The sequence below is a fragment of the Petaurus breviceps genome, unplaced genomic scaffold, assembly GCF_028583685.1.
Source record: "Petaurus breviceps papuanus isolate PSGF00001 unplaced genomic scaffold, PetGlider_PUasm1.0 558, whole genome shotgun sequence".
NCBI classification, from domain to species: domain Eukaryota; kingdom Metazoa; phylum Chordata; class Mammalia; order Diprotodontia; family Petauridae; genus Petaurus; species Petaurus breviceps.
Genome location: NW_027186376.1, coordinates 1714271 through 1741089, shown reverse-complemented (window position 1 = coordinate 1741089; position 26819 = coordinate 1714271). Strand labels below are relative to the sequence as shown.

At 50.9% G+C, this 26819-nt stretch overlaps 2 protein-coding genes across 2 annotated transcripts in view; one reads left to right on the top strand and one right to left on the bottom strand.

Moving 5' to 3' along the window:
- SLC25A17 (solute carrier family 25 member 17) overlaps positions 1-17757 on the top strand; it is a 33559-nt gene extending 15802 nt beyond the window's left edge. The window contains exons 2-9 of the mRNA XM_069102871.1: positions 4333-4393; positions 6993-7059; positions 7586-7737; positions 12099-12215; positions 12735-12880; positions 13028-13123; positions 15475-15557; positions 16720-17757. Coding sequence (XP_068958972.1) covers positions 4333-4393; positions 6993-7059; positions 7586-7737; positions 12099-12215; positions 12735-12880; positions 13028-13123; positions 15475-15557; positions 16720-16867 — 870 coding nt within the window. The 3' untranslated portion in view covers positions 16868-17757. The remainder of the gene's footprint in view (positions 1-4332; positions 4394-6992; positions 7060-7585; positions 7738-12098; positions 12216-12734; positions 12881-13027; positions 13124-15474; positions 15558-16719) is intronic.
- Positions 1-26819, bottom strand: part of RBX1 (ring-box 1) — a 434671-nt gene that overhangs the window by 92580 nt on the left and 315272 nt on the right. The gene's annotated exons all lie outside the window — the stretch shown is intronic.

The window sequence follows — 26819 nt, the reverse complement described above, 5'->3', positions numbered from 1 at the left end:
ATGTTCACAGAGGACTTTCCATCCTTCATGTACAATGCAGCTCAACAGGTATTAAGTACCTAAGAGTTATTAGACTAGAAGCCAGAGTAAATCAAAAACAGGCCCTGCCCTCAAGGAGTTTCTGTTTGGAGAGGTCAGATCCCTTCTCTGTCTTCAGTTTTCTTATCTGTATACAAGAGGCTGTTGGACCAAGATGGGCCCTATGGGCCCTTTTACTTCTAAATTCTGTGCTCCTGTAAGTCACTATGTTTCTACAGTTGAAGAAAATCTCAGAGGGAAGGCAGTGAGATTGAGAAGGATTGGGAAGGGCCAAGAAGTGGAGGTGAGGAAAGAGAGCCTTCCAAGCATGGAGCACAGCCAGAGGAAATGCCTGGAATCTGGAAGTAGAGGGTCTTATTCATCAGCCAGCCAGAAGGCCAGAGCCACTGGATCAGAGCAGGGAGAAGGGAGTGAGCGTGTAAGAAGACTGCGAAGGGGGAAGGGTTCGAATGCCAGACTGAGAATTCTCTATTTGTTCCTGAAGGTAGTAGGCATCCACTAGGGTTGACTGAGTTGGGGAGAGAGAGATGATCAGTCCAGTTCTCATTTTGGAACATCAGTATAACAGCTTGTGGAGACTTTCCAAGCCAAGACAATGGCACAGATTGGATCATGGGCCTTCTGGAGTCAGTCTCATTATTTGTAAAATGAGGGGTTCTGAAAAGTGTGTCGCAAAGACCATAGAGCCTGCAGGAGAAACCCAAGAGTGCTGGATGTGAGGACTGAGCCCCAACTGTGACCCATGTACTAAGTGTCTCCCAGGTCAGTGGCTTCCTCTGGAAAGTGACCAGCCTAGACTGGATGGGCTCTTTCTTAGCTGCTGTCAGCTTCCAGATGCTAGTGATGCCAGCAGCTGTGTTTTGTGTGTCTGTGATGTTGTCTCTGCTTGCCTGCCTGACCTTTGTTTCTGTTGGGAGGAAACTAGACATTTCTGTGAGAGCAGACTGTTCCTGTACAGTCTTGTGGGTGAGTGTGTGTGTGTGCGTGCGTGCGTGTGTGTGTGTTCAGCCTTCATACATCCCTGGGTTTCTCTGCTGGAACACCCTTGTACCACACCAGCCCCCTTCTCCCTTTGGGTGGTTCCTCCCTGGGACTCCATTCTGGGGGAGGACCCAAGCTGCCAACTCTTTCCTTCTCAGGTAAGCTTCTGCCTTCCCAGACTTTTAGACCCATTCAGAGCCCTCTGTGGGAGCCTTCACCACCTCTTCCTTTTCATCTCCTTTTGGAGTGCTGTTCTCTTTTCCCCCTGAGGGCAGCACTGCCATGCTTTCCAAGTGCTGAGCACAGTGCCTGACTCTCCTTAGCTCTCAATAAATGCTCGTTGGTTGCCTTCCTGTGTATAGATTGTGCCTATGTGTATAAAAGTAGATTGTGTGATGTTTGTGTGTGTGTGTCCAAGGTATGTAAGTACATGCCCAAACATACAGCTACCACACGTTCCCTTTATGTAAGCAAACCCATATGTAAGGCTCTGGTTTGAGGACCATTGTGTGCAGCGGGCATGGTGGGGGGCGTTACATGGGAAATGAATTGGGGTTCTTCTGCCTGCTGGTTCTCAAAGCAGAGAGTTTAAATGAAGGAAGGCCAGAGAGCTCCAGCCAAAAGTCAGCCGACCATTTCCTCATGGCCTCTGTTTGTAACTTGTCTTCAGATTTCTCATAAATAACTCTGGATTCTACCTTTACAAAAAGGGGAAAAAAAGTCATAGGCATTTTCTCCAAAGCCATCATATTACTCTTGTGAAATCTCTAAAACTCAACTACAGTTGAGTGAACTTGATTCACATTTTATGATTCCAAAGCATCATAGTCTCATTTGAATTATATAATGACCTCAAGGTTGTATAAAGATTTTAAGCCTTCTTTGACAAATGAAGCAACTAAATGCAGGGCTGTGGTCTGATTTAATCCTGGAAACAGCCCTGTGAAATATCCTCATTCAAAAGATGGAAAACCTGAGGGTGCAGAGTTTTCTTGACTTGTCTAGGATCAGACAGAACTAGGGAGTTCAGAGATGGGAACCTGCGTCTTCTTCCTCTAAGTCCTGGACCCTTTGCTTTCCACTTCATGTGTTCCTGAGAGAAATTTGGCCTCTATACCAGATGGGCGCACCTCTCTGTCCTTCATCTTCTGACTCCCACCCAGCTGCCCATACGTGCCTGGGCTGGTCTTTTTCCACAAGTAGAATTGTGCCATACAGTCTTCGTGATGCCAGTGACTGTTGGACTTTGGATCTCCAGCATGATGCCAGGAATATAGGAGGTACACACTTCCTAAAGGTTTATTGAGTTGACATCATGCCCAGGCCTACTCTTGATGGTATATTTGATATTTTGGCAATATCGAATCTGTGGTCTGTTTTTAGCCTGCCGTGTTCTGGCTCTAGCTTACCTATTAAGCCTTTTCTTTCACATTCCAGCCAAATTGGCTTGCTGGCTGTTCTCGGAACTTGACCTGCCACCTTCTGCCATCCTGCATTCCTTCAGCCCATCCTTAGTGCCTGCAGGCTCCTTTCTTCTCCTCTCCACCCCTCCCCCCCCCCCCAGCTCTTTCTTTTCCTTCTAGGCTGAGCTCAGGGACTGCATCTTTGGGGAAGCCTTTCCTTATGACCCCCTTGGAAAGCAGCATCTTCCTCTTTGAATTTCCTTAGGCCTCTTTACCTCATTGTGGATTATATTCTTTTTATCTTTGTTCATATCTCATTTCCTTGAGCAAAAAACAGTGCCTTTTTTTTTTTAATCCCTATATCAGCACCTGGGGCAGCTAGATGTTTCAGCCAATATAGAGCTCTGGGCCTGGAGTTAGGAAGACTGGAAGAATCAAATTTGGTCTTAGAGCTTACTAGCCATGTGATCCTGGGCAAGTCACTTCACCTCTGTTTACCTTAATCCACTGAAGAAAGAGATGGCAAACCATCCAGTATGTTTGCCAAGAAAAGCCCATGGACTCTGTGGTCCACTGGTCATGAGAAGTTGGACATGAATGAGCCACCACAGCAGTCAGTACCTCACACAGAGCTCTGCACATAGTGGTCCTGATAAGTGTTTATTGGGTTACATTTTATTCCTCAAAAGATGCTTTTGTGTGCTTTTCTTTGCAACACCAATTAGTAGCTTAAAGAAAAATCTTGAACAACACTTGTCCAAGTTTGTTATGGACAATAAGACTGAACAACTAAATTGTGTAAATTGAACGGGAAAAGGCTTGGATTTTTTTTTTTTTTTTAAGCAATCGGGGTTAAGTAACTTGCTCAAGGTTACACAACCAGTTATTTCTGGGTGTGGTGCTGAGTGTCTAAGCCCAGGATTCGAACTCCAGGTCATCCTGACACTGGAGCCAGTCTCACTGAGCCACCTGGCCACCCCTAAGCAATTGGGGTTAGGTAACTTGCTCAAGGTTACACGGCCAGGTGTTTCTGGTTGTGGTGCTGAGTGTCTGAGCCCGGGATTCGATCTCCAGATCATCCTGACACTGGAGCCGGTCTCGCTGAGCCACCTGACCGCCCCTAAGCAATTGGGGTTAAGTAACTTGCTCAAGGTTACACGGCCAGGTGTTTCTGGGTGGGTGCTGAGTGTCCGAGCCTGGATTCGATCCCAGGTCATCCTGACACTGGAGCCATTGCTCTTACTCGCTGTGATACCTGGCCGCCCCAAAAGACTTGGATTTTAATCCTAGCTCTGCCATGTGACCTTGGGTAAGCCAGCTTCACCTCTTTGGGAGTCAGTTTCCTCATCTGTAAAATAAGAGGGATAGACTAGATGGCCCCTAAGGCTTCTTTTACCTCTAAATTCTCTAATCCTTGGTTTTTCCAATTTGAGGAAGGCAGGAGAGAAAGTGTTGACTGAATAAATAATAAGAGTGTGAAAAGAGGTTTCCCTCCCATTGACTCTTGCTTGGTACCTCTCTGGGCAGCAGGGAGAGACTGACTGTTTTCCAGTGAAAATTGGTCCATGTGGTGGCTCATGTTGTCCAGCCCCTGCATTAACGCCTTTACCAGGGGTTTCCTAGATGTAGCCCAGCATTTTCAGAACCTGTTTTAATAAACACATGATCACAGATTCCTTTTTGTTTTGGAAAATTCAGTTCTTCCATCTGTGGATCTTTTGAATGCTATAGAAATGTTGATGTTATTCCTGTTTTTATTCTTAGCAGAGGTGTGACGTGAAGGAATGATTCCCAGAGGTGCTAAGAGGCTCCTAGAGCCTGGGCTGTTGAGGCTGGGGAGGCCACCTTGTCAGGGAGGGAGGGCCTCCCCCTTGTGAAACTGAGCTAAGTGTTCTTTCTGCTTTTACAGGGAAGTGTGACCGCCATGACGGTGTTTTTCCCTTTGGACACTGCCAGGCTTCGACTTCAGGGTGAGTAAGCTTCTCCTTTGGGGTGAGCGTGCTCACATTTGCTGGATGGTCAGCAGCTGCCCATACTCCCTTCTTCCTTGAGGGACCTGCCATCACCCTTTTCTGCCAGCTCTAGATGTCAGTTGTTAGAGCCCTTTGCTAATGAGCAGGAAGAGTCATTCCCAGAGGACCTAGAGGTGTGCCCATTTTGGAATCTGAGAGAAAGCAGACAGATGAGATTGCTTGATTACGATCTCTCACACAAGCGTTCGCCGCCTCCCTGGACACTGAGGCTAGCCCACAGTGGTACAGGAATTCCTGCTGCAGTGTGCACCCCCGTGGGCAGCTAGCCTGTACTCAGGGACCAAAGACACGCGTACACTCTGATCTTAAATAGCTTTCATTGTTGGGAAGCCAGAGTGGGTCTCTCCACAGCTCCTGGTTCTTCCTCGGTGGGTAGGGGGCCACGCAGAATGAATCTAGCTGTTCTTTCCCTAGCATAGACCTTCAGCTACTCAAAGCCAACCCTGTTGGTCCCCCCCCAATTTTCTCCCTTTTCTCCGCACACTGCTCATTTTCATGGTTTCCCATAGCCCTGTGTGTCAGCGGTGCCCAAGACTGAGCACCTTTCTCTAGGGCAGGGTTTCTTTGCACTCCCTTCTCTCCTTTCTTCCTCTCACTCACTCACTTTCTTGCATGAGTGATTTTCAGATCTTATGAGAAGTGTTGTGAGGCACATGCAGAAACCCACGGTCACCAAGTGCCTTACATGGCTGGCTCTTGGAGCAGAAGGCCTGTCTGCTGAGTCGACCATCCCAGCAGGCGCTTGTTGGGAAAGAAGCATGTCTGCTGATGTCTTTTGTTTTGGTTACTCATTTTGGAACTCTCAATACCACCAGAAAACTACTAGAAGCAAAGTCAGTGTCAGATCCACAGGGACACACCACAAAGAGGAAACAAAAACATGAAACCCACTCTGCTCTCCTCTGCTGATCCAAAGAGCTGGCTGTCATCCCCACCATCTTGGTTCTTCACCCTTTGTGACAGACGCTAGAAGACTATCGAGACATGTGGCCACTGAGAAGAACAGTGTAGTTTTACAGTAATTCTTGTATTTAGTAAGCCCTTCCTACCTCACGGTAATGCCACTGTAGTTCTCAGAAAACGGTGGGTTTCTAGGTTTGCATGTTTGAAAAAGATAGAAAGCAATTTAGAACTCTGCCATCAAGGCCCCTAAACTGCACATGCCCTTCGACCCTTGGATACCACCACTAGGCAGGCATGTACCCTGAAGAGATTGAAGAAAAAAGGAAAAGACCCATCTGTGCCAAAAAAATAATAGCAGAACTTTTTGTTGTAGCTAAAAGGAAGTACCGTGTTTCCCTGATAAGACACTGTCGTCTTATTTTTTTTTGACAGAAAAACACCAGAGGGCTTATTTTCAGGGGAGGGCTTATTTTAATGAACATTGACAGCAATTTTAATAAACAGGTAAATGTGAACAAAAAAATGTACCTTTATTCAATAAGCAAATCACTGGGGAAGAACAGGATGACGCGCTCACTGCTGCAGCTCTGATTGGATGCAGCTTGGAGCGCAGCGTGCGTTTCCCCCCGGGGAGGGGCCCGCGATAATGTGGCGTGTAGCGCAGGGGATCACCTTCACTCTAGTAGCAATCTCAATAGGGCTTATTTTCGGAGGAGGGCTTATTTTAGAGGAATCTTACACAGTAAGGGGAGGGCTTATTTTCGGGATAGGCCTTATTATCGGGGAAACACGGTATGTACTGACGAATACATATACATACATACATACGTGTGTATGGTCCCCCCCCCATCAGAATGTGAGCCCCTTGGGGACAGGAATTGTTTTGACTTTTCCTTACTAAATACTTAATAAATGCTTATTGCTTGATTGATTGCCCATCGATTGGGGAATGGCTGAACAAATAATGATAAGAATGGAATGGACAAGAAAGGGTGAATTTAGAAAAACCTGGGAAGACTTGCCTGGACTGATTCAGAGTGAAGTGAGCAGACCAGTGCAACAGTGGATAGTTTATGCAGTGACCACAGCCCCTTAAAGCAGGCACTGCCCCCTTTTTGTCGATCTGGGAAAGCCTTTGGACCCTTTCTCAGAATCATGGTTATGAATTCATGAAGTAAAATACATAGGATTCTGTAAGAAACCAAATAGAATGGATTAAAGATGTAGCTTTCTTCCCCATCCGAGTTCACAGATCCCCTGCAATTTTGGTTCCTTGGACTGCAGGTTAAGAACTCACAGTGACAAAGAAAACATCTTTAAAAAATGTAGTAGCTCTGATGAGTACAAAGACCAATCCTGATTTCAGAAGTCTTATGATAAAACCTCCCTCCTACCTGGAGGACCTAGACCTCTGAATTCTCCATCAGTGGGAGCGCTTCCTCCAGCAGTGAGGGTCACAGACAACCCAGTTCCGCTCTGGTCCACGGCCTCCTCTTCCCTGTGTTAGTCCAGGGTGATCCAGCCAACCCGTGGGAGGCCTCCTGCCCTCTCTCTCGAGATCACAGGGATGCTGGGGGAGCCCATGAATGCACATGAGTGAGGGATCCTAACGGTCTCTTCTTTGATCTGCTAGTTGACGAGAAGCGGAAATCGAAGACGACACACACAGTGCTGATGGAGATCATTAAAGAGGAAGGCCTGTAAGTGCAGGGCAGTGAGGTCCCTGGTCCTCCAGGCACGCAGGGAGGAGGGGTTTTGTTTCCTGACTACATGGGAGGACAGGAGGTAGCAGCCCTTGAGACCAGAGGCTTCCTTGTGCTTCCCGTCTGCCCCAGAGTCTGGGCGACCTCTCCAGCCTGGCTTCTGTTAGGTGGGGCCTGATCTCTGCAGGGCAGTTACTGGCACGTGCCCCTTGCCATATACACCTGTGAGGTGGGTGTTTTATGCTTCTAGCCAAAAACCAGCATCGATGGTTTGGGAAACAGTGATGGTGGCCCAGACATCGGTGCTGGGGCCGCTGCGGCGCCTGTCCCAGCCGGTGCACTGGGAGCCCTCGGTGCCCAAGCACGCAGTTGCTTTTAGGATAGCTGAATTCTGGGGGCCACCGGGGTGCATGTAGGGCTCCGACGTGACTGTGTGACCCTGGGCAGGTCACTGGCCCCTGAGGATTGGGGCGGGGGCAGGCAGCCTGGACCCATTCCTGACTCCTTGTTTGTTTTCTCCTAGCCTGGCGCCTTACCGAGGCTGGTTCCCCGTTATCTCCAGTCTCTGCTGCTCCAATTTTGTCTATTTCTACACTTTCAACAGCCTCAAGGCCGTTTGGGTCAAAGGGCAGCACTCCACAACAGGGAAGGACCTGGTGGTTGGATTCGTTGCAGGTAACAAGGGCTTCTTGGGGAAACGCGGGCTTTTCAGGTGTCCGTTGTCACGCTCTGCACGTGCCTTAGAAGGACAGATTCTAGCCCTCAGTAATGCCCCATAAGGGATTATGGCTTCTACTGGGCTAAGTCAGCAAACATTGAGCGCCTGCTGTGTGCCAGCCACCCTGGCTGATGCATCAGGGATACAGACAGTATCCTGCCCTCCCTCGAGGAGACCAGCAGCGGACAGCCAGACGGGATCTGTGAGGGACGTCCGGCTTGGGGAAGGCGCTAGAACAGAGCCGGGGCAGTTCAGGGAGAGGCCATGGGGACCCCTTCCCTATCTCATCCCCCCGTTGGCATAACCGCAGTTTAAAGGCTTAGGAGGATGGACGTGTCCAGAGCTATGTTAGATGTGGGGAGGGCTGGCAAAGAAACAGAAGATGAGGGTACAGACCCCTGCATGGGGTCAGGAGGACCTGAGTTCAAATGTAGACACTCAGACACTTAACTAGCTGTGTGACCCCGAGCAAGTCACTTCACCCTGATTGCCTCAAAAAAAGAAGAAAACACTGGGTTGGAATATTCTGAACAAAGCAGCTTTTTCCCTGGGAAAGCACTTTCCCATCATCCCTCGGGGGCCAGTATCTAGTGACAGTCCTGTGCAGCAATGTCAGGTTTCAGAAGCACCAGAGGAAAGGATGAGCCTAGAGTCCTGTGTCTGCTGTGCTTCATCAATGGGTGTTGAGTGGACTAGAAAGGCCCCCTGCGGGGCCTCTCCCAGATTGCTCAGCCCCATCCTCCTTCTCTCCTGTCTCTAGCTCCTTGTGGCATCAGCATGTGTGGGGTTGAGCTGTGGAGCTCCTTCGTTGTCTGGCCAGTTGTTGTGCCCTCTTCTGTGGACCCTGGGGAGTCTTAACTGGTGCCCCTCCTATAGCATCTGGGCCCAAAGGGTGTTGGGCCACATGGGAAACATCCCCTTTCTAGGACACCCAGGAGAATGCCTAGGCTGCCCCTCTCTAATAACTGGCCCTTCTCTAGCACCTTAAGGTTAGGAAAGCCTTCAACTTCATCGAGCCTCACAAAAGTATTAGGAGATAAGTGGGGTCACCGAGGTACAGGTTTGTCTGCTGAGGGATTTGCCCAGGGTCTCACACCTCACACCTGTGGAGGCAAGATTCCAGCCCCGGTATTCCTGACTCTATGAACTCTGCCATCCGCCCTCTGATTAAGGAGTCACTGAGCCCTCCTGGGCCATGAGCCTGACTTTGGACGAGTCTGTTTAAGCTGTCTTCCTGCTATGAGAAGGTCATATCTTGGAGATTATCCCAGTGTTGATGAGTGGAATACACGCAGATGAAATAATGACATGACGCCTTGCCACGGGGGCCCTTTCTGGCCCTTTCCTTGTAAGGCCGGACTTGCAGAGGGCCAGGCACAGGGCAGGGAGGGGCTGTCAGGGTCGCCTGGCCCAGCAGCGCGGGCAGGGGGGGCAGTTGTTGAAGCATCAGAAGATTGTTCTTTGCTTTGGGCCTCGTTATTTCTCATAATAACTGTTGTTTGGGGTTTTTTAGTCTTATTGCCAATATATTCTCCAAGTAATTAGAGAAAATGTTGCTTTTCCTGCTGGGAGCCTTGTCATGGTATAATACACTGTGTGGGAACCAAACATTGTTCTCTCCAAAGAATAGCAGAAACCCGGCTGCTCTTATTCAAACTCTGCATCAAACCTGGGAGTTTACTCCTTGTGGCTGAGTTTATGCCTCAAACCCACCGCAGCCAGCCCCCTGTAGCGGAGCCTTTCTGCGTCGTTGCAGTGAAGGTAGAGGCTGGAATGGGTCATTCCCTTCTGATGCTGCCCGACTCTGAGGGCTCGTGTCTGCTCAGACCGGCTGGGACCGATCCCAAGGGCTCTTCATACTGCGCTTTGGGGCCTCAGCTGCAGCCCTGAGGCGCTGCTTGCCTTTCCTGGAGCTCCCTGTAGTTAGGAAGGCTTCAGGCAGATCAGAGGGCTTGTGGGCAGGGTTCCAGAGCTCCAGTGAGAGCTCCCTGTCCCTTGTGTAGTGCGCTCTCCTCTGCCTGCCCTTGGTGGGCTGGGGCCTGGCCCAGAGGGTGGCCGACTCCTCCCCTGGAGTGCTGTGGTCTGTGCCTCCGACTGTTGCAGCTCACGGGCCCCCACCGGTATGCTCCCCATTGAGCACATGCTGGATGGTAGCGACTGGCCAGCCAGAGGTCATTAGTGTCTTGTTAAGGGCGTTTGCCAAAGAGGTAAGAGAAGTTGGTGCACCATGTTCCCTCTGGAAGTCTGGGACCTGACGGCACATCCAGAAGCCAGGGAGGTGGCTGCTGGAAAGTCTTCTCTTTTCGTGGCAGCCCTCCCCTTCGCCATAACTTTCCACTGGGCTGCTTCTAGAGCCCTGAGCCACCTTTCCTTCGGGTGTCTAGTGTGTGCTTGGATACCGCTTCTGGCTCTGAGCAATCCAGCCCCACGTCTCAGTGGTGTGGCTGGTGATTGAGCGATTCGGTGAAGGAATCTGGTCTTTTCATGTTCACGGGGAGGGGGATGACCTCCAGCCTTAGGCTCATACTTACTTCTTGTTAAAAAAGCAGTTTGTTAGCCCTTCCTCCTGCCCAGCAGTGGAATCCCCCTTTTAGCAAGTACAGCTCTCGAGTTAGCAGTGCGCTCAGTGTTCTGAGCCCGTACCTCCCCACCTCTCTCCTGGGAACAGCAGAGGTCCCTGTCTCACTTCAGCCCCTGCTGGACAGTGTGTCCTGGGCATGTGATGAAACGTCATTACATCTGTGTGGTGGTACCAGTGCCATGGGTGTTGTCCAGTGAGGCTCCTATGGGCCTGGTTAGGAGGAGGGTTGGAGGCAGAGGGAAGGACTCCCCAGTGCCCTTGCCCATTGTAGTCGGTAAGCATTTCTGCCGTGCTCTAGGCCCAGAGCTGAGAATGCCATGCTCCCCTGCCCTCCAGGAGCCTCCCATCTCTTGGGGAAGGTGTGTACATGCATCTCTCAGAGGCAGCCTGGGGACGAGTTGCCATAGCAACAGTCATTCTCTGGAGCCAGCTGGCCTGGTCTTTCAGAGATAGGCTCACAGCCAGCCCATCCTCAAAGCCTTTCCCAGGGGGCAGGCCAGCCAGGGCCACCCCGGCCCACTGAGCTGCCCAGATCCAGGGGAGCTCAAGGGAGGCCTCGGCTCTCAGAAGGAGCCGCTGCAGACCTGGGGCATGACAGGGCTGGGGCACGTTATTGGCACTTTCATTCGTCATCAGATGTTCTTGGGGCTTGAGTCAGCAGCCTTAGCCTGGAAGTTCTGTACAGCAGGAGAGCAGATAGAACTGGAGTCTCCCGGGCATGCCCTGTGGCGTCCACTCCCTGTGCGCCTGCCTCGAGGTTCCTGAATCAAAGCGTCCTGGGTCCTGGGCCTTAAGGGCCTCAGCTGCTGCCTGGGGTCCTGCCTGCTCTGGGTGGCTAGGCCAGGCCTGCCTCCTCGGCCCTAGTAAATGTCACTCTCCTTCTGTTAATTATTTCAGGATTGTCCTTTAAAAGAATCCGTTAGAGTCTCAAGATGATAAAAACTGGGATGATGTGTTTTTCAAAGAGAAGCTCCTGGCCTCAGAGTGTTGTTCCAGCCCAAGGCCTCCCTGTGGGACCCAGGTCCCTGCCCCTCCTGAACCTTGTAAGCAGCGAGCAGCGTGCTGTTTGTGCCACTGTCCCCGGCCCACAGCTTGCTGCCTGCCTGTCTGCAGGGATATGCCCACGAGTGGGAGGGAGCTCTCCTGAGAGCTGGGGCTTCTCCCCGCCGGCCCTCCCCGAGTCTCACTGTGTCTGCGTTTGTCTCAGTAAGGACTGACCCACACTCAAGCCAGGGGCAGAGAGTGGTGCAGGTGCCTGCATGGTCAGCAGGTCACTCCCGCCTGTCCTCACATTCCTCATTGGGAAAGTGGGGGAGTCTTTTCTCTGAAACAGCCCACACCAAGATGCCGGCTTGTGTCTTGGGCAGTGCCCACAGCACTGTGAATGCTGCTACTGCACATGAGGACTGGAAGGTTGTGCCCTGCTTTTCCAATGAGAAAATCCCAGTTTCATGGTCAGAGGCAGTTCTGTTAATTGTTCTCTCTTTTGTCTCTCTGTCTCCCTGGGTCTCTGCATGTGTCTGTGTCTCTGTCTCTCTGTGGTCCTTCTCTCCCACCAGCCACATTCCCTCCTGAATTGCTTCTAACAGTAGAGGCTTGTGTGCCCCCCCACCCCCCAGCCCAGTCCAGACAGGCCCAGGCACTGCTTTGACTTTGGTCTTTGTCCTCCGTGACAGAAGAGGTGGGTGGGAGGCAGCACTTCCCTTAGCCCTCCCTCTGGTTCCCTTCCCACCCCAGGTGTGGTGAATGTGCTCCTGACCACGCCTCTGTGGGTGGTGAACACCCGGCTGAAACTCCAGGGGGCCAAGTTCAGAAATGAAGACATTGTGCCCACCAACTACAAGGGCATCTTAGGTGAGTGCCTTCCAGGCAATGGCTTCCTGCTCTGTTCATCCCCATCCTTTGGATGACCCTTCCTCAGGGGCACCCTCCAGTGGAGAGGAGGGGCAGGTGCTTCCTGCTTTGACCAGACGTCTCCCCCAGGCTTGGCTCATCACCATGGGGTTGTGTGGAAAGGTACGCCACCTGAGCATCCTGAGCTGGGCAGGCATCTCTGTGCCTGGTGTCTGCACTGAATCTGCAGGGCTCAGATGGGGAGAAGGGTGGGGCCAGAGCAGCCTCACAGAGCTGCCTAGGGCCCTGGGGGCCACAGCCAGTAGGAATCAGTGGAAGGCCCGGGACCCAGGCCTTGTTGTCTCCAAGGCCAGAACTGTTCCTGCTGTCACAGCAGCCTCCCCTCACCATCTGTCAGGGGCTTGTTTGGGCCTCTCTGGGTAACTGGGCCCCAAGCTGCCGGCGAGGAGCTGCTGTGCCCGGGGAGCCCTCTCCCCTCAGCCCCTTTGGCTCTGCAGCTTCCTGTCTCTTCTTCCTCAGACGCTTTCCACCAGATCATGCGAGATGAAGGGATCCTGGCTCTGTGGAATGGCACGCTTCCCTCCCTCCTACTGGTCTTTAACCCAGCCATCCAGTTCATGTTCTACGAAGGGCTCAAGAGGCAGCTCTTGAAGAGACGGGCACAGGTATGGGCCCCATTGGGGAATCAGGCCTCCCTTGCCAGGTGGAGGGCAAAGGGGCCTCTGGCCCTTGTGGGTAGCGGCATGGGGGATCTGGGTCCCGTGGCCAGTGGCGTGGGGGCTCAACTCCGTTTTCTTCCCTCTGCTGGGCAGCTTTCTTCTTTGGACGTGTTTGTCATTGGGGCCATTGCTAAGGCCATCGCCACCACAGTCACCTACCCGATGCAGACAGTGCAGTCCATCCTGAGGGTGAGTATGGGCCTATCCACAGCAGCCTTCGCCCAGGGCAGCTCCTGGAGCAGGGGCTCCCCAAGCCTCAGCTGTGGGTGTTAAGGCCTCACTGTTTGATGAGACCTTCTGGGGAAACTGGAAGGCCTGGTCTCCCATGTCCCACCACGTCCCAGTGAGAAGCCCACGTATCCAGCAGGAAGCATGACCTCGGCATAAAAGAGATCACATCGTAAACAAATTGTAGGCGCTTCATACAGGAGAGGAGAGGGGAGGGAGTAGGGAACGTGGAAGGTGGCATGGACTGTTTGGACTACACAGAATTGCAGAGGTTTTGTGCAGTCAGAATCAGTGCTGTTCAGATGAGAAGAGAAACAATTAATTGGAGAAAGAGATTGGCAGAACACAGGCTCGAGCCACGTCCTGCCTCTCCCCAGAGGCTCTGACGGGCAGCAGTGTCCAGCAGCAGCAGCACAGACCCCCGCTGCACCCCTCTGGGTAGTCTTCACTGGGTGGTTTCCTCTTGGATTGGGTGGAACCTTGTGTTGGGCCGTATCTCGAAGACATATGGGATTTTAGAAGGCTCTGACTGGGGATGTCTTTACATTTTAAGAACATAGGGTCCTCAAACCCTGCAACATTGCCCCTGAGACAATGAAAAGCCCAAGAGACAGTTTGTGAGTAATTAATAATCAATTTATTAATTAGGCTGGCTGATAATCAAAATTGATGAGCAGTGATCTCTCTCAGTAACCAAAGACAAAACCATGGAGATCACCGAATATTTAACTACCTTTGGAAAAGGGGTGCCCCTGAAAGGTGAAAATCAACCCTGATTGGTGAGCAATTAAGGGACTGGACTTTCAAGTGAGGAGGTGGTCTGAAAGCCCTCAGCCCCTCCTCCAGAGAACATGCCTTGATCAGGAGACTCAGCCACCTCTGGCTATCTAGACAGAGGAATCCACCTTTACAAAGACCACTCTGGATGGTTTTCTCTTTCATGAGCTGGTCATCCTAATCTCCAGTGCAGGGGTGCAAGGACATGAGCTTATCATTTTGGGACCAGAATTCACCTAGATTAGATTATGCTTACGCTCAGGCAGAAGTAAGATCCTCCAGTTGGGTGAGGTCCTGCCCAAGATCACAGAGCACACAGGAAGGCCAGTCTCATCTATCAGCCTTATCCTTCAGAGACCAATGACCTATAGGGGCTGGCCCCTGAATGAGGAAATAGAAAGAAAAACCCTTAATCCTAATGTAATAATTGGTTGTTAATACAGCAGAAAAGTCATCACTTCTCTCACCACTCTGGTCCTGCTCCTCTGCCACCTTCTGACTTCTCCAACGATGTGCCAGGGTAGCCTTTGGCACATCTGCAGTCTGGACCCTGCTGGCCTTTGTGCCTGGTGCTGTGGGCAGAGGGTCATCACCATGTTGGCCCCAGGAGGAGGAACTTGGGGGGCCACTGTCAAGGCACAGATGAGCTGAGAAAGCTGGGGATGATGGAGGAAGGACCCATTGATGACCCCCAAGATGGAACCCACTTGCTGCCTTCTTGTTCTCTCACAGCAGATGCTCTGTGAGCCGGGTCTCACCAGTTACAGGCACTGGACAGAAGTCAAGGCTCCAGTGGCCTCTCCAGCTTAGCCAGGAGCATTGAAGGGGTTAACAGTCACAGCTTTATTTTAGGGCTGAGTGAAGTAGATTGATTTTGAGTTCTCTGTGGGAAAGGTGGAATGCTGATGAATTGGTCCTTGCTCAGCTCATTCTTAATCATACTTACCTTTCAAAATGTCCAGTTAGTAGAAAGGTTTGTGCCTGGTAATGGTACTCCTCAATGGTCCTTGGTGGCCTGGGCTTCTGCCAGGCAGTGCCAATGGAGCCAGCCTTGGGGAGGACCAACCATGTGGTCCCCAGCTAAGAAGCAGCCAGGAGGTGTTTGCCAGGGGCTCCCCCTGGGTCTGCTTTTCAGCCCCAGAAGCTGCTCAGAGGACATATGAAGGGCCTGTCTTCTGGGTTGGTGGAGGGAGGGTCTTACCAGGGCTCACGGGCCCCAGGAAGATGGAAGCCCTTGGGCCAGTGGCTTCCAGAGATGCTGAAGGGAACACTCTAGTGATTGGTCACCAGCTCTCTGCTGACTAGGCTTAGGTGAAAAAGGAGAAAAAAAGGAAATGGTCATTGTCTGGGGCTTGCTGGGGCTGGTGAGAGACTCCCACTGGCGCTTTGCTGGGGAGGCGAGGCCTCTGATGGTGTGTGATGAGCGTCTCCATCCCTGCCTGTGGCCACTGTTAGCCCCCAGCTCTTCTCTCTGCGGACGCTAAGGTGAGTCAGCACAAAAGTAACCGCTAGGGGGTCTCTGCATTCTTTTCCAGTTTGGACGTCACAGGCTGAACCCCGAAAACAGAACGTTAGGCAGCCTTCGGAACGTTCTTTACCTTCTTCACCAGCGAGTGAGGTGAGTCCTTCCCTGCGCCTCCTGGTCCTCTCTCATAACAAGGAGACCTCTGCCAGTGTTGTTGGGGGGCGAGAATGAGCTTCATCCCTCGGCTTTTCTGTTCATTTACAAACTCAAAATTTATTATTAAATAAAATAGGCTTAAATTTGGGGGCCCCACCAAAAAAATCTGTGAGCACTCTCCTTATTGTCTCGTTGTGAAATCTCTGCTGCTCTCCCAGACAGGCAGGGGCCTTCTAGTCCTGGCTTCTCCTGAGGCGTGGGGGCCTCCTGGGCTAGGGTTCTAGCCAGGCTGTCACTCTGCCTCTCCGGCATCACCCTAAAAGTGAGGGCAGGAGTGTAGAGGCCGCTGTGGAAGCCAAAGCTGTGTATTAGAGTTCTGCCACTGAGCCTGCATAAGGAAGCATTCATTCACCTGGCCTTCCCCAGCCAGCAGAAAAGCATATATTACCTCCCCACTCAGCGCCTCTCTCCTTTTTCTGTAGAGTTTTACTGGGCTGCACAGTTGGGGGTAGTATGGATTCACCAAGGCCTCACAGTTTGTCCCAGGACACACAATATAGCAGCACAGCTTGGGGCATAGTGGCCAGTGGGGCTGTCCTGTCAAACCTCTGGCCAGAGGCTGACAGTGACCCCGCAGGTGCTGCCAAGTCACTTCACAAATGGCTTAGTTCTTTCTCTCTCCATTCTGGCTTCTGTCCTTGCCCCAGGTTGGGTTGGGTGGTACCCACAGGGGTGGGGTGAGATAGAACTCTGTTCTGCTGGAAGCTTCATCCCCATTCAGCTGCTCTTTGGAGGTGGAAAGGGCAGTTGAAATAGCCCTGCTTTTTGGCATCGCAGTGGCCCTCCAGCTGCCAGCAGTCTGTGTCCCTTTCCATAAGATCCTGTCAGGGCCCCCCTCATCTCCTTGGTTACTAGTTTTGGAACCGGTGGGCCATCCCCACTCAGCTGGCCTCCTGCATTTCAAGGAGATTGGAAGTAGCTCCAAGATTTCAGCAGCAGAAAGCCTGAGCTGGACATCATGTCTCTCCAGGGCTGGTCTCTGCCTTGGGGATCAGTGTAGGGCGCCATGCTCTGGCACCGCCCGCCCCACCCTCTTCTCGGAAGTGTGTCCTCTGCCAGGCTGCTTTTGCACCAACCTGCCCACCCTCTTCCCTCCTAGGCGTTTTGGAGTAATGGGACTTTACAAAGGCCTGGAGGCCAAGCTTCTGCAGACTGTGCTCACGGCTGCCCTCATGTTCCTAGTCTATGAGAAGCTGACCGCGGCCACCTTCACAGTCATGGGACTGAAGAGTGGGCGTAAGCGCTGAGAGGGAGCCTGGCAGTGGAAGGGGGCCGGAGGAAGGTCGAGCTTGGGGTGAGGAAAAGACCCTCCTCTGATGCCTGTTGCCCTCTCTCATTGGCTCCAGAAGCAGCCAAAGGGACATGAAGCCTGAGGCCTGCTGGACTGCTGCCAACTTTTATCAGTTGGTTTGGTTTTTGTGGACTGACGGTCTCTAAAAAATAGAAAACTATTAAAAACCTGCAAATGAAAACCCTGATTTCTTACAAGAGTTGGATGGTTTCTTTAGAGGGTGACAGCATAGCCCCTTGGGCTCTAGCCTTTCTTCCTCGTTTCCTCCAGGTCACTGACTTGGCTCATTCCATGGCCTTGTCACCAGCCTCTGGAACAAGTCCTCTGCACCCCCTGCTCCCAGTGTGCCCCCCACACACAATAACTCAGGGCCGTGGCCCAGGCTCTTCCCATCCCCTTGCCCCTTGCCCTTGAGGGAATGGGGTCTTGATTGGGCTCTTGCTGATGCTCTGCTCTGGGTGGTCTTTTGTTCTGATCCCATGGTCATTCCTCTTATATTCCTTGCTCCCCCCACTCCTCTGAGAGCCCTTCCTTGGGGAGAAGACCTGGGTTTGGACCCTAGTTCACATGGGGAACTCAGCACCCCTGCAGCTGCCTAGAGCACTGGGGAGTGAATCAGCTTTCTCAGGCTCCCACAGCCCACCTGTGTCAGAACTGGGACTCAAACCCAGGGCTTCCTCTTTCTGCTGGACCTCATGGCGCACATTCAGCACAACACATGTGAGACAGCGAGGCAGGAGAGCCTTCAGTCCAAAGACCGTGTGCATTATGGGGGAGGAGGAGCCACCAAATGGGGCGTATTGACATGTCACTTTACAATTTTCCAATAAAGTCTTCTCAAACATTGATTGTGTGCAGACTTGTCCCTGGGGGAGAGAACATTGGATAAGACACAGTCCCCGCCCTAGGACCCCATAGCTTGGTCAGGATGTAGTGCCCGCCTGGATGGCTGTGATGGATGATGTTCCTTCCTAGCGGAAGCATCAGAGAGTGTGTGAGCAGCACCTTGAGGTCAGAAGGGGAAGGAGGCAAAGGCACGGAGGCAGGAGACAACAGGACGTGTCAGTTTGGCCGGGGCTCAGAGGGCAGGGAGGGTGCTAATGAGATAAGGCTGAATAGAGAGAGCGGCACTGGCCATGCCAGAGACTGTCTAGCAGCCCCAAGAAGCACGGACTGAAGAGGAAAGAGTGGGGCTGAGAGGCCTCTGGGAAAGCTGTTGGGGTCCGGGTGGGCTTGGTGCCATCCACCACGGAATTCCAAGAGGCTCTAGTGTGTCTCCTTTAGTCAGTCTGAACATGGCTTGTTCAGGAGTCACGGGTACAGTGTTTGCCTTCAAAATCTTCATCTGGAATCAAAGCCCTAATTGCCAGAAGCCTTTCTGGCTTGCGGGGTCCAAGTTCAGAGAAGCACCTGTTGGCACCATTCTAATTGACCTGGTGTGGAAAGAAAAAAGGAAAGACTTGGGCTGCACCCTGTGAGATCACAACTAAGTGATCATGGAGCTGGAAGGGCCTTAACAGGATGGGCTTTAAGCAGCCTTATCCCCCACCATTTTACAGATGAGGAAACTGAGGCCCAGGTCACTTGGGTAGTAAGCCATTCAGCTGTGTCCAACTCTGTGATCCCATTTGGGGTTTTCTTGGCAAAGATCCTGGAGTGGTTTGCCATTTCCTTCTCCAGCTCATTTTATAGACGAGGAAATTGAGGCGAGCAGGGTGAAGTGACGTACCCAGGGTCACACAGCTAGGAATTGTCTGATTTGAACTCAGGAAGAGTCTTCCTGACCCTAGGCCCGGCACTCTGTGCACTGTAGTTCAACCCTAGGTACCAAGTAGCAGAGACAGGTTTTGAACCCATGGCTTCTGACTCCCAGCAGCTGTTGTTGACATGATTTTAACCCTGAAGCCCTAGGCTCCTTCATAAACTTGGGACCTCTTGGAAGCAGACCTTTACCTGATTCCCCGGTGCCATTTTTGAGACTTCGCGTACGGTCCTTTGTCCATCTGCAGAAGTGGCCGGCTCCTCCCAGAACAGGCTCACCTCATCCTCAGAGCCGGGGGAAAGGGTGACTAATGCATGGGAGAATTCTGAGAAGAGGAGGGGCCCCACCTGCTGCGGCCCCATTGGCTCTCAGCACGCTGCAGTAAGGCTGGGCTTTCCCCAGGCTGCCAGCTTCCTTTCCACAGGAAGGCCGCCTGGCAATGAGACCTGACTCACTAAGAGGAAAACTATCAGTGGCTGTCCTGGACCGTCTAGGGCTTGGATGCCGAGTCCTTCCCCCAGATCCTGCAGCCCAGGGGAAGCTGCCCCCCGTTTTCTTGTTCTTGTCCCTAGAACTCGGCCAGTGTGTGTCCTGATCATCTCTGATAAGCTCCTGACCCCGTGGGAGTTAGCCGGAGGATAATGAGGCCACTGCCGTGGGCTCCAGTGTTTGGCCTCCATCTGGGGGTGGCAGTTTTTCTCTTTCTCTCTGCTTCGGTTCCTATGGTAATTGGAGCAGAAGTAATTACCAAACTTCGAATGGTCTCACAATTATTAAATCTTCCAGAAAATTGTAATTAGGTAAAATTAGTGATCTTGAACAAAGCAAAAACACAGGCTCCCTACGGATGCTGAAAAGCAACTCCCTCCCTCCCTTCCTATTAAGTTTACCTAATGCAGACTTAATTTCTTTCATTCCTTGGAACCAAAATGTATGCATAAAGGTGCTGTTAGTATTAGTCTCCGTTCCCTTCCCTTCTCCCATGCTTTCCCTCTTTCCCTCTTCTTCCTTTCCCCTTCTCCCTACCCCCCCCCCCATCTCTCCTTGCTTTCTCCCCAACACCTCCTTTCTTCCCTCCCTCCTTTCCTTTAATACCTTCTTTCCTTGTCTCCTTCCCTTTCCTCCCCCCAGTCTTCTTTCCCCTCCCTCAGGGCTTTCCTAATACTGAAGCTTTTGGTCTGAGTTTTATACTGAAGCATAAACCATTTTGGAGTCAAGCTCTTAGGCCCCAAGGTTGGGCACCACTCTGGGCTTTCTCCCAAATCACCCATTCCCTTCACACAATTCTGCTGCTCTTTCTTCCACCTGTTCTATCAAGGGTGATATTTCCATAATCACTTAAAGGAATGGCTGGTCCAGAGTGGATTGCTGTATCTGGCCAGGTGCAGGCTAGAATCAGTAATGAGGTGTCTGAGCGGGTCGAAGCCTGTCTGCCCTATCACTGTGCCGAGGGGATGAAAACAATTTCCTCCAGGCTTGTCGGGTGACAAACATCTCCCCTTGGAGATGACAGCATCACTAGATGGAAATTTATACTCTCCGTGTTCATTCCCTGTCTCTGTAGAATTTGTATCCCTGATCTGTTAAATTTGAAAGGGAGAAAAAATTTTTTCCATGAAAAATCTAAGGAGGATTTGGAACGTCTGGGTTTTGTTTCCTGGGCTTCAGGTTTGTGCTGAGTAGAGATAAGAACCCAGGAAGAACCCAGGCCTGAGTGTGGTGGGGAAGACCTGGCTGAAAACAATCCAGGTTTGAGCACGTAGAACTAGTTTTCCTTGTAGAGTTTGCACATGATATTATCCTAGTATTTAAGCATCTTTCTGATACAGGAGAGCAGATAACATCACCCTGCTTTTAATTAACAGATTCATGACGAGTGAATTTCTGAACTCCCAGTCTGTCAGTCAATTGAGAAACATTAAAGTGCTTACTGTGTACTCGGGATGCAGAAAGAGGCAGAAGACAGACAGCCTCTGCCCTCAAAGAGCCCACAGTCTGGGGGGAGATAAGGTATATACAAGCAAGCCTTAGAATGGAGATGAAATAATGGACAGGGGAAGGGCCCTAGATTTGAAAGGGATTAGGAAAGCCTTCCTGTAGAAAGTGGGCTTTTAGTTTAGACTGAGAGGAAGCCAGGAGGCAAAGATGAAGAGGGACGAGGAGTTGCAGGCACTGAGGGAAGCCAGAGAAAATGCCCAGAGCTGAGAGATGGAGGGCCTTGTGTGTGGAACGGCCAAGAGGCCAAGAAGGGTGAGAGGGTGTCACTGGAGTCGATTGGGTGGGTGGGTGGGTTTCATGATCAGACCTGAGCTTTAGGAAAATCACTTTAGTGACTGGAGGGTGGCACATGAAGCCCTAAGTATACTATATTTAATTTTTAGTCATTGAAACATAAACTGGTTTTACAATAAAGCAAGCAAATCAGTTTGTCCCCAACTGGGCCAGTGACTCAGAACTCTGTCATGATGGTCAGTCAGCCACCTGGGGGCAAAGCTTCCTTATGCAGCTGCTGGATCTCAGCTTATGCCTCCCCTCTTCTCTTCTCCAGCCCCAGCCCATGAAAATGATGCTTATCAGAAAGTTTGGGAAGAGCTTTGGGTGGAGGTGGGTGCCCTGCATTGCTTAGGTCATTACTGTTCAGCAGAAGGATGTTGGCTGCAGCAGCCAACCCTGTCAGGATTTCGGTCAAGAAAAGGACAGCTGGATTTTATAGCGTGGTAAGTTCTTCAAGGACCCGCAAAAGCAGAATGTTAGGAGGGCACTCTATCTTGGCCCCCAAAGGCAGACTCAGTGCATCTTCAGTGGGGAAGGAGCCATGGCACGAGCAAAGGGAATTGAAGAGGCAGGAAGGGGGCTGGCAGAAAGGGGAATGGAGAGGTGAGGATGAAGTGCAGTGGGAATACATTTATTTAGTGCTTGCTGTGTGCCTCACTCATTGTGCTAAGCTCTGGCGACTCAGAGAGAAAATGAAGCCAGTCCCTGTACATTCCAGTTGAGGGAGACCACACATAGGGAGGGTGCCTGCTCACATCTCTGTATAGGGCAGATAGCAAGGCCCCAGGGGTCTTGGGGAGCAGAACCCGAAATTCTCAGTGCTTTCAAAGATTGGAATGAGAGGGGACTCAGGATGCCTCCAGCAGGGGTGGGGTTGTGGGGTCAGCTTCCAGCTACCAGCAGGCATCTTGTGCCCCCAAGGGAATTAGGTAATGGGGGTTACTGAGGGAAGAAAAAGGCCCCTCCTTGGTCCCCTCAGTGGGCATCTTTGAGTCTCCTGTTGGTAGGCTGGGGCAGGGGAGGGGAAAGGCCCTTAGATGAGGGTTGGTAATGAGGGGAAATTGGTACAAAAATAGCACAATGAGTAATGATCGCTCTTGGACACCTAATTGATGTTTCGTGAATCAGCCAGGAGCTGGGGATTCAGCATCAGTTCAATTTGACAAATAGGTCAGAGTCAGCCCAGCATAGTGGTAAAGAGCCAGCTTTAGAGGCAGGAAGGCCTGAGTTTGAGTCTTGGCTCTGACCTCTCCTGGCTGTATGTGGCTGCCAGACAACTCTCAGAGGCTGAAAGCACAGAACAGGCCCCTCTCTGCCTTACCGAGAGTTCCTGAAATCAGTGGAATTGTCAGTTGGGACCAGATGGGCCAGGGGCAAAAATGAAACCAGCCCTGCCCTCCAAACTCTCGTGTTCTTCTGAGAGACAGAACGTGCACCTAAACTATGAAGGGGGAGGTGGAGGAAGGGTCCGCCTCTTTGCCCGTAACCTCTCTTCGTTCTTCCCAGATGAACTCTTTCACCCTTGGTCCAAGACAAATACTTGTCATGCTTGCTTTGTGAGCCTTGGGGAGCTGGCTGTTTCCCTGCCTCTAACTGGTGTTAGTAAAATCTCTGGGCTTCCCAGTATCATCTGTGGCTTTTATTCTCTACATACGTGATAGCATGGACACACGGAGAGCACACGGAATAGTCGAGCCTTTATGTGCACTGTGCCCCATCCTTGCCAAGAAGCACGGAGACAGGCATCTTCTCATCTCTTTTCTTTGGTTGGTTTTGTCCTTGCTTAGTTTCTCAGCTTTCCATTTCAGCTGTTTCCTGGGATCCTCTCCAGCCTAATAGTCGAGTTGAATAGGTTTGGTTGAGAGGAGAGAAATAGACTAGAAATGGAATAAAGCCAGTGGGTTCTTGCCAGGCCTCGGGGCTCTTCGGGGGGTTTCAACAAGATTTGCCGATGGCCTTCCCCTTTTGTGACCCAAGCTCTTGCCGTTCTTTGGGTCTCCAGCACCTAGCAACGTGCCTGGCATGCAGTAAGCACTTAATAATTGCTTATTAACTGACTGTAGACTGGCTGTCCTAATCCCTTACCCCAGTTCTAGCTCCTACTTCCCCTCAATACTACCTGTTTTAAAATATATGTATTTTATCAAACATTTCCCAACATTAAAACATTTTTAACATTCATTTGAAAAAAAATTTGAGATCCAGATTCTCTCCCACCTGCCCCTTCCCCCCTTAGAGGGAAAGCAATATTACATTGATTATACAATACTACCTGTTAACATGGTGGGAAGATATATAGAAATCAGGCTTAAGAAGGGGAAAAATAGTAGTAGTAGTCATGGTAAAAGGTCAAATTTGAACTCGAGTCTTCTTGCCTCCAGGCCCAGCACTCTGTCTGCTGCACCAGCTAGCTACAGGTGGCGCTTCCCTTCAGCATGAACCAGTATCCGAATTATCATAGGATCCAAGGTCTGGAGCTCCTTTTACAGAACAAGAAACCGATGCCCAGGGAGGTTAAGTGATTTGCCCAAAGTCACCGGGGTCATTCGTATCAGGGGGTTCTGGGATCCATCCATGGGGCCATCATTTCTTCTGCTCCAATGACTCTGTGACCTCCTCACCTTGGATGTGACTGTCCCTCCTTGTACCTGTGTCCTGGGAGGACATGGGCTGGAAACCTGGCTCTATTTAATACCTACACAACCTTGGGAAGACAAAAGGAAGAAAATAAGCATTTGTGTATAACTAACTATGTGCCAGAAACTGTGTCAAGCGCTTAAAAGTATTATCCCGACAGCAACCCTGGGAGGTAGATGCTGTTATTATCGCCATCTGGCAGTTGGGGAAACCAAGGCAGACAGTGGTGACATGACTTGGTCCCACAGGTATTAAGCTTCTGAGGCAGGATTTGAACTCAGGTCTTCTATGGCACCACCTAGCTACCTCAGACAAGTCACTGCCCATTTTGGGGCTTCACTTTCTTCCACTGTCATGTGAGGAGGTTGGACCGAAATCAAGGATTTTTAATTTGGGATCTGTGAACTTTCTTTAAAAAATATTTTGATAATTGTAATTCAATATCATTGGTTTTCCTTGTAATCCTATGTATTTATATATGTATTTCATGCATATATATTTTATTTTATGCATTCTAAGACATGATTTGGAGAAGGATGCCCACCGTAGACAGATGAAAATCCCGGAGGGGTCAAGGACCCAAACAAGATAAAGAACCCTGGGCCACATGGTCTCTGAGGGCCCTTCTAGCGCCAGAGCTAGACAGTCCAGGGTTGGTCAGTGAACCAGCAGCCTTATTGATAAGGCAGAAGCAAGTGAAAATAAAATATCTGGGGCCTGCGGTTTTAGGGTCAATGAACACGAATAACAGCTCCTGTTTATTAAAAGCCTTCAAGTTTGCAAGAAGCAAAATGCCTTGTCTCATTTTGTAGCCAGTGACTTAGGTTGGTGGTAGACCGCCTCTTGGGTCATCTGCATTATGGCTGCAATCATCAATGGTCATTTCCACAAGGGTGGAGACCGTGGCATCATTGCCTTTGCACCCCTGTAACATGAAACGCCATGCTTCAGTAAGTATGTGTGAAGAAGGATTTGTCCTTCCCTTGGAGTTCGGAGACCCAGGTTCTAATCCTGGCTCCACTGCTTATTTCCTGGGTGACTTCAGACAAGACACTTATTGTCTCTGGGTCTCCGTTTCCTCATCTGAAAAATGACCAAGTTGTGGTAGATGACCTCTGAGGTCATCTCTGTCCCCAGATCTCCTCTTCTGTGACCCTGTGAACCTCCCCAGGTCTAGTTTCCTCAGTAATGGCATAGGACGTCCATAAATGTCCCTCCCATTTCTAAAGCCATGGTCTTGTTTCTTGATGGGAATGACTATTGAGGCCAAAGGAAGCTTTCCCAAGTTATCCTAGAACTTCCATCCAGGAAACATCTTATCTTAATTTTAAAGGCAGCCAGAAACAAGTTCCTTGTTTTCCAAGGGGGAATGGATGCTCCCCAGTTTCTTGCTGTCCGAGGGCCAGGCAAACCTCAAAGCCACCAGGGGGCAGTTGGAGCCTGCTCTGGGTACAGGATCCTTTATTCAGGTAGAGATGGCCCGAGTGGAAGAAGGGATGGTTCTTCCCCAAGCAGGCAGGGAAAGAAAGATCCTCTGGCTTGGGAAGGGGCCTCTGATGAGCCCAGGGGGCCAGCTAGGTGACAGTATTTGTTCAGTTCACCTCCAACAAGGGCCAGAAAGGGGAACGGGATGTTCCTCCCCTGAAACAGCAAGACCCACGCTCACCCAAACACAACTGGAGAAGGCAGCTGTCGGCCCCTGGCATCACTCCACTTTCTGTGGATTTTGAGGACAAGGGCCAAGCTCAGAACTCATTTCAACCATTTCGTCTTAGTCCATTCCCACTGCTTCCCAACAGGAACGGGGCAGCTGCTAGCAAGATGCTTAGCTGACTGGTTTCTTGGGAGCCTCCTGCCTTTGGGAAAAGCTGTTTTAAGGAGTGAAAGGATGAAAAGGCGAGGACGCAGGAGGCTGCGGATGAGACGAGGAGAGTTGGTGTGAGCTGTGTGTTTCCTAGAAGCCAGTTCCCATCGCCAGTGGGCTGTGTGGGTCTCAGTAGACCTTACCCCTTTTTTCCCCAAGGAAAATCAGGCTGTGGGACTCTTGAAGACTTCCAGGGCCAGTCGTTTGGGCAACAAACACTCACAAGTGCCTGCTGTAGTCGGGTGCTGCCCAGAGCACCGGGCATGGCTGTTCTCAGTTGGACCATGTTGACATGGCTCAAGAACATCGTTAGGGGGAGGGCGTCCTCTGTGTCCAAGGAAGAGCCCACACGGGGGGCCAGTCATTCCTGAAGGGATTTGGAGGTGAGAAAGGAGAAGTAGGTGGTTCCTGAATCTCAAATCTCATCTGCTGTGGAAGGTCTTTGCTTTCCGGGTCCCCCTTCTGAGAGGACCTTCTGCCCGCTTTGTCTTCATCTTGTACGGACCTAGTTACTGACATGTGACTCCTCCATTAGACTGGGAGCCCCTTGAGGGCAGAGACTGTCTTTGCCTTCCTTTGTATCACCGGCCTTTAGTGCAGACCCTAGTGCACAGTAGGTGCTTAATAAATGGTTGTTTACCAAGTGAATGACAGGCAGGGAAGGCTGCTAACTGTATTATAAACTCAGTGTTACTCTCCTCCCCCCCCCATCTGTACAAATCTAATCAGTCCCCCAGTCCTGTCAGTCAGTGAACCAAAAAAGCACCTGCTAAGTGCCTCCTGTATACCAGGCTCTTAGTAAATGAAGAAGAGAAAAAGCATTTATTAAGTACCTACTGTGTGTGAGGCTCGATGCTAAATGCTTGACAAATACGGTCTCATTTGGTCCTCACAGCAACTCTGGGGGTGATCATTATCCCCACTTTTTGAGTAGTGGCTTAAAAAGGCCAACATCTCCCAGGGCATCCAGGGCCATCTCCAGTCATCATAGTCTATATGTTACCACTGGACCCAGATGGCTCTGGAAGAGAGAGAGAGGTTGGCAACTGTGCATAGCCTTGCCTCACTTAAATCCAATTTACTTTTGAGTTCAGCCATCACCTTCCTTATGTCTCTGTGAGAATAAAGGACAAACAACAATCCCCATTTTACAGCTGAGGAAACTGAGGCAGGCAGAGGGGAAGCACCTTACCCAGGATCACTGAGCTAATGTGTGTTCGAGGCTGTGCCACCTGGCTGCCTCTGCAGAAAAAGTCACCATCCTCACCATCATCTGATCATCATCATCATCACCATCCTCACCATCATCTGATCATCATCATCATCACCATCATCATCCTCACCATCATCATCCTCACCATCATCATCCTC